Raw genomic sequence first — 13,549 nt, 5'->3', positions numbered from 1 at the left:
GTTTAGGTCAGTTGAGTATATGGGACCCTTGTTCCGATGCCGTTTTAGGGGATATACTCCAAGACTGTGTTCTAGATTTTTATGATGAGAAACTTCCATTACTTTTGGGAACTAGATTTGCTTGATGGAGTCCCAAGGTGCAACTCCTGAACCAAATAATACACTTGGAGTTGTACTACAGCAGAGCTCCCAGTATATTACTAACTGGTACATTTCATGCTGATACATTCAGACCTTTGTTCATAAGCAACAAACCTTAAACATACGGGAAGCCATTAAAATTGGCTGGATTAGGGAAACTCATGGGAATTGATATAAAAGAGACCTACTGAGAGCTGACTGAGACTTTTTTCCTTCATATAATGGGGTTATTATTTGTGTTGTGAAATTATGTGTTTTAGTTATTCTTAGGGCCATGGTAAAATGGTGATATGTGAAGGAAGTTTTTTAAAAGTGGGTCCGTTAGGTTTTGAACTCTTGTATTACAAAGTTAGTTTTTTCAGTTATATCCATAGAAATGAAAATTTGGTTTTAGCAAGTGACAAGCCTTTTCAAAAATATTTTGTAATAATTTGAATCAACTGAAATCTAAAGACAGGATAGGGGATAGATTTTGTCAGCCTATGGGAAAAATACCAAATTTTAAAGGTTCTTTAAAATAACACTGCTAAATTAGGATCAGGTTTTGGGGAATAAAAAATGATTCTTAGGGCAAAGGAGTGTGCTGGCTGTGTCATTGCTTAACGGTCCAAGTATGTTGTGCGTGCCTTTTAACACAGTGTGTTGACTGTAGGCTTGGATGAAAAGGAGATCTTGTAAAATGCAGCTACTTAAAGAAGAGAGATTGCTGTAGTTTTTAAGAGACAGACAGAAGTGAACTTTTGATTAGTTCCTACATCTTTATGATACCGATCACAGGCCTTGTCTCCTGAATATTGGTGAGTTGAAAGGCATATTGTGAATTCTTCTCTATTTAGTCTTGAGAAAATCAGACCAAAAACAACTGTATCAATAAAGGTTCAAGTTTATTTAGCTGAGGTCCCATCAAGCCTTTACAAGGTTGGGTCAAGTAGTGATTGTGATTGTGCTCATGCTTAGTAGGCGAGCAACAGGCTCTAGGACCAAAAATAATTCGTGATTTCCTTTGAAAAAGCCACTAATTCTATGGATAGTCCTCTTCCTTCAAGGGCTAATAGTCCCGCCCCTGTGATTTACATTAGCATATTTATAACTTACTATAATTTTACTGGTGAGTTCACTGATTAGTTGAGCCTTATCAGGATTGGGGAAGGCAGAAATGGAAACAGCTTGATCCAGCCCACCCTCTAGGGTTGCTTCTGGCATCCAAGTGAAAGGCTGTAGTAACCACATTTCATATGCACTAGCGCTTGCCACTTGGGGAGGGTGCAAAGAGGTGGACTTTTTCTTAGTGTTATTATAAAATGCTGTATAAGTTGAAAAGATCTGATTTGAAGCTACTCATGTCCTTTGTAACATAAGCTTTGACCTAGAAATTCTTTCTTGATCACTACTTTGCAGTATAAGTGCTTGAGTCAGTCATCTATATGTTGGGGCCTTGATTTAAGCTGGCTGGGTTATTAACCTTAGAATGTAAAAAGATCTGGTTTTGAATGTAGAATTGGCAACACACAAACACAGATTTTTTTAAACTGTCTTTGAACTGGTCAGCTACAGTTACATCTTAATACTCTCATGTTTTAGGTTTCCTGATGGAAATAGACCTAGGGAAATTTATATCTGATACATTCTTAAAACATTAGAAGAGGGTACAAGGGAATGTTTAACACTAAGCTCTTTTGATATAAATGCTTAACATACTAAAAGAACTAAGTCTTAAATTGTGCATTCTAATTCTCTACATATTAGAGAATAATTTTAAAATGAGCTCTGGGGACTGATTTGTATTTTTGAATGCCTCTTATGTTCCAGGTTTGTTTATAAATGAGAGTACTCTTTTGCACTGTATAAGTATAATAAATGTCATGTTATTTTCCCTGAATAATCCAAGTAGTGCATAGTCTATATAAATCTAATTGGCAGTGGAAAATATTTAGTAGGTTGGGGGATAAAACAGTTTTACTCAAATATTTTCAGTCATATTTAGAATTGACATCCCTTGAAGAAAAGTGAAATTTGTTTTTTCCCTAAGTGATGAAGACTGTTAAAATTTCTTAATAAGTAGATAATACTTAAAATGGCATTATGATAATTCTGTTTATGAATATACTTTTAACAGCAGATCAGGGAGATTTCTTATTTTTTCTCATTGTCTTAGCTTATATGGTTCAGTTATTATTTTATTACGGGTTCCATTAAGTTAGCATTTATTGGCATATAAAACATAGCCAAATTAGCCAGTCTGTTTTCTTCCATGCTTAATTAAAGTGAGAGGTAGAGGTCCTCTAAATTCAACAGGCCAGCAACCAAGCAACTTAGAATTTTTTTTCTTAAATGATGTGACTCTTAAGCTCTCAGGTTTTTAATGACTTTATTTTTTAAGTACTTGCTCAGTCACTTGAGTTGAAATGCTTGGAGTAGCTTTTCCACGTCAGAGTTTCTCAAACTTCATGTTTTTCCTGGTTCATAGTGTGGGGACAGTACGTGCCGCCCACTAAGCCTGCTTCAGAGGGTGTGCGGTTTTTTATGTTGCTTCGCCAGAGAAGCCTTAGTGGTTTTTGACTGTACTACGAGTCCGCTTCCGTAGCAGAGGTTTGATTTCCTATAATTATTCCACTTGTTCTGCATCACTTATTATTTGGGTTAAACTGGATTCATTTCAAGTAGTTTGCCTTTGTTGTTCAGATGTGATGAGAAACATAATACTGAAATTTGACTTGAGCCATAAAACACATTTTAATATTAGCTGGTATTTATCAAGCTTGTTTTTATGAAAAAAACTGACTGAAACCTAAGTGAGTCTTAATGAAGCCAGTTTAGGTGTAACTTGTATCTTAGTGATGGATTGTACCATAGGACTAGAGAACTGGGAAAATGTATTAAACGTTCTCTGTTGAGGGAAAGATCAGTGCATTTAAAAACTTAAAAGTTTGGTTACTGTGTTTACATCATAGCGTATTAGCATCATTTATGGTTTGGCTTTGAGAATTTTTATGGCATTACACTTCTAGAAAATGTATAAAAGAAACTGAAGTTTTGGTTATATTTTTATATTTGTAAAGTTTGATTAAAATGGTCACTGTTCTTTTTAAATTTTATTTTATTGTTCATTTCAATTAAAAAAATAAAACAGAATGACTCTGATTGTGTGTGGCTGCTAACCTTAGTGTGCCATTAGAAGTCCTGCACGGTTCTTTTTCAGTGTTGTTGGGCAGGGCCGATTAGGTAAGAGACAACTTGACAGAATAGCAAGGGTCTAAAGAACTGGGACATTGATGTTGCCCTCTCCTGGCACTTCCTCATTGTGTGTTAGCAGTGACCTTAGGCAGATCTACTTTCCTGCATTATGAAGCGGTCCCTGGATTTGGAACCCGAAGACTGGGATTTAGAAGTTGCCACACAATTTTGCTGTGTTGTATCATTGGGGGACTCAGTTTCCTCATCTATAAATCTATGTGTTGGTTCCTTTAGGTTTTTTTCCCTCAAACTTGCCTGGAAGTCATGATGTTCTGTGACACCGTGCTTGCTGCTTATGTAATACTGTGTAATGTTATTTCAGCATCTTAAATAGAAACAGTGTACCCAAAAGATGAGAACACCTGTGTCATAAGATCACAGCCTTGAGGTTTTTATATCTGAACAAAAGTTGAACAAAACCTGATAAAGTTATTGTAAAGTTTCTCTGAAAATTTTACTGCTTGTATATTGCATGTACCAAAAAGCTATGAAAAATTATGAAAGAAAAGCTAAAAATTGAAGTATATGCATTAACTTACTTTTTCCCCTACAACTTGAGTTGGTTATTGTTTCCTCCTCTGCTAGATTTAGTAGTGGAACGCACTGGTCCAGCCAGTGAAACATCAGAGTTCTGTGGGAGTACGCTTAAGGTTATTGGTTAGATAAGGTAGTTCAGTTTCTAGGATGTTGAGAACCTTCAACAACAACAAAACTACTCATACTCAGCCTTACTCAAAGAATGGTGAAAATCAAATGAAGTCATTAATATGAAAGGATTTCAGATATTTAAAAAGTGAATAGCAGTAAAGTATCTAGGTGTGACTCAATCTACACAAGCTGGTTTGTCGGAATTGATACTTTTAAAAAATTTACTTTAAATCAACCCAATTCAGAGCCACCATCCTATAAAGAAGGCAGAAAATTCAGTCTCTCGGTCATTATTGGGAGACTGTGGGGCCAACTCAAAGTCTCCAAGGAATCCAGAAAGCATAAATGGTACTCTGAAGTGAGGGTGGGAATGCAGAGAGCTCTAGCTTGTCGTGGACTCTCGGATACTTACTTTTCTTGTCTAAGCTGGACCAGCCCCTTAATGTCTTGTGTGTTGCCTTCCTGCCACACTTGGGCCTTAGGACTCCGCTGAGAAAGGTAGTCCCTATACCTATGTCCAGCCTTCCTGGGCACACCACGTATTCATTCCTCTGTGTCTTGCCTCCTCTCTGGGCCCTCTTATGGAGTAGGATACAGTGCAAAGAACCAGAAACACTAATTGATCTTAGAGGGTGGGTTCTGACATTGCTAAAAAAAAAAAAATCCTTCAGAGGGGCACCTGGGTGCCTCAGTCGGTTAAGCATCAACTCTTGATCTCAGCTCAGGCCTCAATCTCAGAGTTGTGAGTTCAAGCCCTTGTTGGGTTCCACGCTGGGTATAGAGCCTACTAAAAAAAGTGTGTGTGTAAGTAACCACATGTTCCTCCCTCACCACCAAGCCAAATTGTTTGTTCCATCACAGGCCATTAAATAGGATGTTTCTAAAAATTCCAAAGTGGATGGTAATAACTTTGAGAGATCTTTGTTTTCTAATTAATAAACTTTTAGAATATTAGGCATGAAAGAAACTTGAAAATGGTTTAGTCCTCTTGAAAATTTGTAAGAGTCAACAAATACTTAGCACCTACTCTGGAGCAGGCACAGTTCTAGGCCTTGGAGATACAATGAGGAATAAGACCCCCAGGCTCACACTTTTTTTTTTTGGTAGCACTTTTTTTTTCTTTTGGTCACAGCTTTATTAAAGTGTACAGTGAAATGATTTTTAGTATATTCAGAGTTGTGGAGCCGACAGCACAATTTAAAAAAATAATCCATATTTTGCTTTTATCCCCCCGTTCCCTCATCCACCAAGCAACCATAATTTTGCTTTCTGGGTCTGTATATGTATTTGCCCATTCTGGATATTTCATATAAATGGAACCACAATGTGAGGCCTTTTGTGTCTGGCTGCTTTCACTCAGCATGTTCAAGTTTCCTCCATGTTGTAGCATGTGTCAGTACTTCATCTTCATGGCTCAGTAATAGTCCATTGTATGGGTTATACCTTATTTATCCATCACTTGAGGGACATTGGCTTGTTTCCACCCTTGGCTATTTATTATGAATAATAATTTTGTATAAAATTTGTACAAATTTTGTGTAGAGTTCTGTTTTCATTTTTCTTGGGTATACGCCTAGCTAGGGGTGGAATTGCTAGGTCAAATGGTCACCCGGTGTGCTGAACTTTTTGAAGAACTTTCCAAAGAAGCTGCACTATTTTATATGCCTACCTGGTGTATGAGGGAACACATTTTCATTTCCTGCCAAATCATGTCCATTTTAGATTTTGCTCGAGGCTCTTAGTAAACAACAGAAACTCAAGATAACCGTACTGGCGAGAAATTAAAGACTTGATTAATATTCTTTGAGGGTCAAACCTTTTACTCCCTAAGCAGCATCTCTTTGGACCACTGGGGAAGCTGGTAGGCCCACAGGGGTGCTCAGGCGTAGTAACCAGCTTAAGCGGGAGCGGGGAGGGGGGCTTAAGGAAACCGGTGGCCGAGTGTCGGGGTCCCCGCGCCCTGCGGACCCGCCACGCTGCCTAGGCTCGACGCCCGCCGTCGGCCCCAAGTGACGCTTCTGCTCGACCGGCCGGGGGCCCTGTGCGTCCGCGGGCCCCGCCGAATTGGGCTGTCGGCGAACGGTCATGCTGGGTGCGGGGCCCCAAAGCCTGCGAACCGGGCCTTCGCCCGCCAGGCGGCGGCGCGACTGCTGGGGGCGGGGGACGGAGGCCGCGCCCCCGCGCCCGTCCCGCCCGCGCCCCGCTGGGGGCGGCGGCCCGCCCCGAGCCCGCCGAGGCTCTTCCGCGCCGGCAGGGGCAGCAGCGGGAGCGGCGCGGGGCGGAGCGGCGCGAGCGGCCAGGAGCGGCCCGGCCCGGCCCGGCGCGGCGGCGGCGGCGGCGGCGACGCCAGAGCCCGAGGGCGCCGTTCGCGAGGCCGCCGCGGGAGCCCGGCCACAGCGCGGGGAGGCCTGGGGCCTGGAGGCCGCCGCTGCCGCCATGCCGCTGCTCTTCCTGGAGCGCTTCCCCTGGCCCAGCCTCCGCACCTACACGGGCCTCAGCGGCCTGGCCCTGCTCGGCACCATCGTCAGCGCCTACCGCGCCCTCAGCCAGCCCGAGGCCGGGCCCGGGGAGCCGGAGTCGCCAACGGCCCCGGTGCAGACGGAGCCGGCCGTGCCCGCCCGGCCCAGCGCCGGCGGCCCCCGGGCCCGCGATGTGGCCCAGTACCTGCTCTCAGACAGCCTGTTCGTGTGGGTGAGCGAGGCTGCCCGGGCCGCCGCGGGGGAGCGGGCCGGGAGGCGGGGGCCGCCATGTCACCCATTATGTGCGGGGGGCGTGGCTGGGCCGGGGTCGCCTCCCGGGGGCCCCCGGGTGCGGGGCCTCGGGGGCGGGGTCCGCCCGCGAGCGCGCCGCCGGACGGGAGGCTCAGGGGCTGGGGTGGCCGGGGGGCGCCGAGAGAGCGGCGGGGCCGAGAGCGGCGGCGACTTGAGGAAGGGGCTCCGGGAGGCGCGGAGGGCGCGAGGGCATGCGGGGGGGTGTGGGGTGGGGGTGTCCGAGGGACCCCGGGAAGGAAACTCGAGGACCCCCGGGAGCCGGTTACTCCGGCGGTTCAGTGAATTGTGGAGGGAAGTTGAAGCTTTTCTGGCTCGGTCGGCACGGGAATGTTGTTAGCGGGCTGCCAGTGAGGAGGGGGGGCAGAGACGAATCCTGGGTTGGCTAGGGGAGAGTTTGACGCATCTGGGTGTGTTGGGACATTTCTGCGAGGAGCCTGGCTCTCTCCCATAACTTTCTTTCTTTCTTTCTCTCTTTCTCTCTCTCTCTTCTCTCTTCTTTCTTTCTTTCTTTCTTTCTTTCTTTCTTTCTTTCTTTCTTTCTTTCTTTCTTTCTTTCTTTCTTTCTTTCTTTCTTTCTTTCTTTTTCTCCTTTTTTTTTTCCGTTTAGTATATGATTGCCTGTTTCGGTCAAACACATACAAACCGTGCTTCCTTTCCTGTTGCCTTTACCTGGTGATTCATGACGGCTTCCTTTGATGTCTGAGGGCAGTAAAACATTCGGAGTCAAGACCTGGCTCATCGTTTTCACTCAAGATTTTCTCCTTTTAGTGATCCAATTTAAAACGACGTTTTCACTTTGTCTGCCAGTGCCAGATAAGCAGCACCTACAAGGCATAAGTGCTGGTTTCGCTTGTTAGGACAGATAATTTCAGGCTGGGCAGATCAACAGTATTTTGGCTAAAGAACTTTGCTTCCACCTTGGCCTTGAATGCCGTGCATGTACATGCACGCGCGCATGCACACACACACACGCACACACACGCGCACACACACAGAATGATCAGAAAAGTTGCTCCAGGATTTAGGTCTGTCATTTGGGTTTACTGTGGTGTCTTGGGGCTTGTCTTCTCCTACAGTTCCCATTTGGGGTTAAGAGTAGGCTGTAAATGACTAAGATTAATATTCCAAGGATAGAGAATGATATACAACTCATTTGTTATAATTAGTCCCACTGTGCTTCATCAGGAAGCTGTGCGATTTATGAACTCGGTGGGCTGTGGATTAAGTCTCCTGGTCCTTCTGATGAAGAGATTAGTAGAAGGCAGTGAAGGGTGAAGCTTTATTCTTTCACTGCTGTGTACTCGACCTTGGTACTGTGTAAACAGTAGGGAAGAAGGGAGAAGAGAAAGAACTCCGCTCACCTCTCTTTTGTCTTATCCCCGACCTATTTTTTCATTTGAGTTAGGAGGTAAACAAAGTGATGTGAAGTGGTTCTGCCAAATGTTAAGATTATAATGTATTCTTTGATACAAGACCTAAATAAGCCTTTGAGACAGAACCACTATAGGATACAACAGCTATTAGTACTTAGTGATCTTCCCCCCCCCCAGGAGTTTTTTGTTTTTGTTTTTACCAAACTCATGTTCAAATTCCAAGGTTAACCCCTCTTCATAAAACACTTCACGAAGCCTGTTGATTTCCTACGAAAATTATTTCTTTTAAGAAAATTTCCATTTTCCCCCAGCTTTTTCATTAGAGGTCTTACCTAAAGCAGCTTTCTCATTTCTTCCCGATCTGTTGATGGTTTTCCTTTTTCAGTTGATCATCTTAACGGTTTTTCTAACATCTTTCCTCATGGTTTTCCCACTTCCATGCTGGCCTGCCTTGGTTTCTCAGACCCTCCACGTGTGCGCTGTAGGCTTCCCTCAGCACCCGCGGCATAGTTTCTGCTTCAGTAGCTGAGCAGGAGCCAGGGTCTCAAAAGCCTCCTTCCTTAGCCTGACAGCGTGATTGAGTGAGTATATGGTGGGGCCTTGGTCAAAATGGATCCCTTTGGCACCCTGCCCAAAGACATTCAGATTCAATTTTTTAAAAATCAAGCAAGACAAAACAGAAACTGATCTTTCTGCCAGTTTGCAAATCCTGCTAGCTGTTATTTGGCATATTGGAATCTCTAAAACTTATCTCTGTAGAGCACAATTTAAATTAATATGGGTCTGATAGAGTCTCAGGAGGTTTTGATTAACAAACTCAATTCAGAACCTTTCAGAGGTACCATTTGGGGCACTCTGGAGGGCATAGCTGTGAACCCTTTCCCCCACCCTTAAAGCAGTCCATATACAAATAAAGCAAAATTTGGTAAGTGATAATAGATACAAAAAAAAAAAATATGGCAGAGTCTGGAGGAAAGAGACAGTGATGCCTAGGGGAAGGATGCTTGGAAGATGGTATTTGAACCCAGCCTTGGGAGGTAAGAAGGATCTCAGCAATCAGCATGGTGTATTACAGAGAAAACAGCGTGTGAAGCTCGGATGGTGTATGGAAGGTAGTGCAGGGCCTGTGCAGAGCGGCCCGTAAACCGGACTCTTAAATTACAGCTCTTCTGGGTCCCATGATTAAGAGTGAGTTTGGGAAGGTAAAGGGGAGGCCCAAGAATCACAGGAGGTGAGGGAAGTAACCAACCCCTATAAAGGTGTATTTCTCAAAATGGCAACCTAGTACTTGAAAAATGTATTTTCTTAGATTGTATCGGGGATCAATTCAAGGGGAAGGGCAGAGCCTTGGTATCTTCATTTCGATAAATGTCCCAGGTGGTTGAGAAATAGATTAGGGAGGATAGGAGGTGGGGTGAGGGTCAGATTATGTAAAGCTTGCCAGTCATTCTAAGGAGTATGGACATTATTTTGTGGGCCATAGGGTGTAAGTGGGAGTGGAGGAGAGGAGGGGTTGTCATGATAAGGTGGTTTTCTCAGGGGTGACCTGCGGGAGCAGTGGTGAGGATTTACGTAGGTTGGGAAGAGGCCAGGAGATGTTGTGAGTTAGACCTCTCCCAGGGAGGTCTCTTCAGGTGGCCCTCTGGGGTGGGTGTTGAGAACAGGTTCAAGGGGGTCTCACACTAGCAAATCCCCAGGTTCGATGTGATCACTTGTTTCTTCATGTCTTTCTAGAACTTTCATTCTAAAATTTCATTCAAGATTAGGTTTTGTTACTCATTTCTAGGCTTATTTTACACTTGTCGGGTGACCCTTCTGTTAAAGGACCTCTTGATCCACTCCATATTGTTTTGAATTATACAGGTGTATTTGACTTTTCCACTTCTTTATTCGTATTATTTTCATTACTGTCTCCTTTCTGGTTTTTAATTTTCCTTTTTTACAGATTTGCTTCTAAAATTGTAAGAGCAGGACATGGTAAAATGGAGAAATGGGAATACAAAATAAGTGTTAAGGTTCTGACATAGTTATATGCAAATCAGGTAATTTAAATAGAAGTCTCTAGGGGGAAAAAATCACCAAAAACAAAAATTGTGAAAAGTGAACTGACCATTTAAAGCAGGGATGGGCAAACTGGTGGCCTGTTTGGCCTGGCCTGTTTTGTACAGTCTGTTTAGCTAACAATGGTTTTTATATTTTTCAAGTGTTTTTTTAAGGGGAAGGCTATGTGACAGCATGTGGCCTACTGAGCCTAAAATATTTATTATCTGCTAGCCCGTTAGAGAAAAAGTCACTGACTCGTGCTTTAAAGAGTCTATCTTAATATAATTACAAAACTTCAGGATTGAAAATAATTTACAGGTTTGAGTCTTTATGAGTTGAATATTCCAGTGAAGTTTAGAGAAAAATATTAGCTTTAGAAATGTTGGGGCAGCTAAAGAGAAAGTGTAAATTTACACTTCTAAATAATAGGATATAAGCCTAGATAAACAACTTAAAAACATAGGAAAGATACTCTGGGTGACGAGGAAAGAGACAATTGGATTGTTTGTTACGTGCATGCTGAGTGCTTTGTATACATAAACTCACTTATTTCCCCTGATACTGTGAAAAGAGGAACACTGTCATCCATGTGATAAGGGGGAGTATGCATCTTTGCATTTTATTTTGTTTTATTTTTTATTTTTTTAAGATTTACTCATTTATTTGAGAGAGAGAGAGAGCGAGCACAAGTTTGAGAGAGCAGGGTTGGGGGTGCAGAGGGAGAGTCTTTAGCCAATTCCACACTGAGCGTGGAGCCCAACTCGGGGCTCGATCTCGTGACCCTGAGATCATGACCTGAGCCGAAACCCAAGAGTTGGACACTGAACCAACTGCACCACCCAGGTGCCCCTTTACTGCATTTTATACTTGTCGCAGGGAGCCTGCAGAGAGAGAACACATTCCAATTGTTCGTACAGGGAAGAGACAGACAATGGTGTGTGGGGAGGAGGTGGTGGCTAGTGCTGGTGTTAAGTAGGAGACTGAGAAATAGCCATATCGATCCTGTTCTTGAGGCAGTTCCTGGTGCTTCCACCACATTTCATCACAGGCTCATAAATAACACATTGGTGGCCAGCGTTTTACAGGATCAAAAATACCTCCAGGGTTACACCGTGATAAATGTGGCTAAGATATTCAAGAGAGTTATCTGCTCTCTTCTGTTATCCTCTCAGGCCAAACTGTCTTATAATTTAGTTTCTATTGTTCTCAAGTAGCGCAGTAGAACCCTTCTGGGAGGGAAATTTTCTTATGGGGCCTTAGAGGGAATTACTTTAAGCCTGATTAAGTAGGGGTTCCTTGGGTCACTACTATCTGATGTTTTCTGTTATAGGCCGCTCAGGGACAAACAAAACTTTTTATTTTGTGTAGGCTAATGCAAAGGAAAGGTGTTTGGTGGGGTCTTAAAAAATATTATTTAAGGTTTTTACATTGCCATAGATATGAGAAACTTTTCTGAAGCCTTTTAATACAGTAGAAATACCATGTAACAGGATCACTCAGGCCACCCAGTTTGGGTTTGCTAGTTACCAGTCTCCCATCATGGTGAGAAAGATAAATGTGGAATTTCAGAACTGGTCAGAAAGTTTAATAGACTCTAAATATTAGAAAAATTAATTAAAAAATAAATAATGCGTGATCACAGTACGGAAGTCAAAAGGGACACAAGTGAAGTACTGTGAAAAGTAAATCTTCTGCCTCCCTTTTCCAGAAGTGGCCATCACCACTTTCTTTCTTTCTTTCTTTTTTTTTTTCTTAAAGATTTTATTTATTCATCTGAGGGACAGTGAGAGAGAGCGCATGAGCAGGGGCAGAGGGAGAGGGAGAAGCAGGCTCCCCTGCTGAGCAGGGGGCCACCTTGGGGCTCGATCCCAGAACTGTGGGATCATGATCTGAGCCGAAGGCAGACACTTAACTGGCTGAGCCACCCAGGCGCCGCCCCCATTACCATTTTCTTGTAATTATTGCTGATGTGAAGTAGAAGACCAAGAAACAGCCAGGCTGATAAGTCCTCGACACTGTTCACATCTATGATTATACAAGTGTGTCTGTGTGTACATATGCATGTGCTGTCTCTTTTCCATACAGGGTAGCATGGTAATGGTGTTTCTACACCTTCCTTTTTTTTTTTAGTGAACAATTAACCTTGAAGGTTCCATACAACGCTGGTAAATAGAGAGCTGCTGAGTTAGTTTTCCTGGCTTCATTGTATTCCACTGAATGGCTGTTTGGCAGTTCATTGAATTTGTCTCCCTGACGGATGTTAAATTGTTTTCTGCTTTTCTGCTATTAGTGAACAGTGCTCCAGTGAACCATTATCTTTGCATTTAAGTCTGGATTCTGCCTGCAAGGAAAAACTAGCTAGTTGCATAGAGCAGATAAAATGAAATTAGTGCTTCTAGCGTGGTCTGTGTGGATAAAGTGGTGGTTCAGGCCAGGCACACTGGAGGTGAGCCTTGTTTTGATTATTGGAGGTGAGAAGGTTTGTCCTGATTCTGTGAATTTACATCTGGGCTAAAGTGTTGCTTCTGTAAGAATATTACTGGTTGACCTAGTGGGATCTGATTTGGGATTTGCTTTAATGTATTCATTTATTTAGTTTTTTAGAACGAAACATTTTATTTCAGTTAGAAAACACCACTGATCTCATCCCCAGTAGAAAGAAATATCCATTTATTTATCTTCCTCTCCTATTCAGAGGCCCAGGAACAAATGATTTTATACAGTGTGAAATTTAGCAAATGTTCACACATAGAACCATGATAAAAAAAAATTTTTTTTAAAGATTTTATTTATTCATTTGACAGAGAGCACAAGCAGAGGGAGTGGCAGGCAGAGGGAGAGGGAGAAGCAGACTCCCCCACTGAGTAGGGAGCCCCATGTGGGACTCCATCCCAGGGCCCTGGGATCATGACCTGAGCCAAAGGCAGACGCTTAACTGACTGAGCCACCCAGGTGCCCCCCAGTTTTTTTTTTTCTGTACAGGTGTTTTTGTTTTTGTTATTTAATTGAAGTATAGTTGATGGGATTTGTTTTTAAGTGAGGAATGCTACAATTATGTTTCTTTCCATATTTGTAATTTTTCAAGGCTTTATCAGTTTTAAAGTTGAGAATTTATCATATATTAAGTCATTTTTCTATAAATAGACATAGAATAAGTAGTTATTAATAATCATTAAGGTGTTTTTAAAAACACTTTATTCATCATCTTAAAATAATTTTTAGTTGCTTCCAATTCTGTGTAGCTCTAGTTTTCATATAAAGTTCACAAAAGGTTAGCTCTTTCTTTTTACATAAATTCCCTTTTTAATATCAGTATATTTTCTCAAGCTTTTTCCCCCC

At 42.7% G+C, this 13,549-nt stretch overlaps 1 protein-coding gene across 1 annotated transcript in view; it reads left to right on the top strand.

Annotated features, from left to right (window-relative positions):
• Window positions 1-6,285: 6,285 nt before the first annotated feature.
• Window positions 6,286-13,549, top strand: part of AMFR (autocrine motility factor receptor) — a 43,672-nt gene continuing 36,408 nt past the window's right edge. Inside the window, exon 1 of the mRNA XM_045806820.2 lies at window positions 6,286-6,714. Within this exon, the coding sequence (XP_045662776.2) occupies window positions 6,460-6,714 (255 nt within the window). The 5' untranslated portion in view covers window positions 6,286-6,459. The remainder of the gene's footprint in view (window positions 6,715-13,549) is intronic.

The sequence above is a fragment of the Ursus americanus genome, chromosome 21 (genome assembly GCF_024610735.1).
Source record: "Ursus americanus isolate L20-20 chromosome 21, mUrsAme1.1.p, whole genome shotgun sequence".
In the NCBI taxonomy this organism is placed as follows: domain Eukaryota; kingdom Metazoa; phylum Chordata; class Mammalia; order Carnivora; family Ursidae; genus Ursus; species Ursus americanus.
This window is presented reverse-complemented; position numbering and strand designations above follow the sequence as displayed.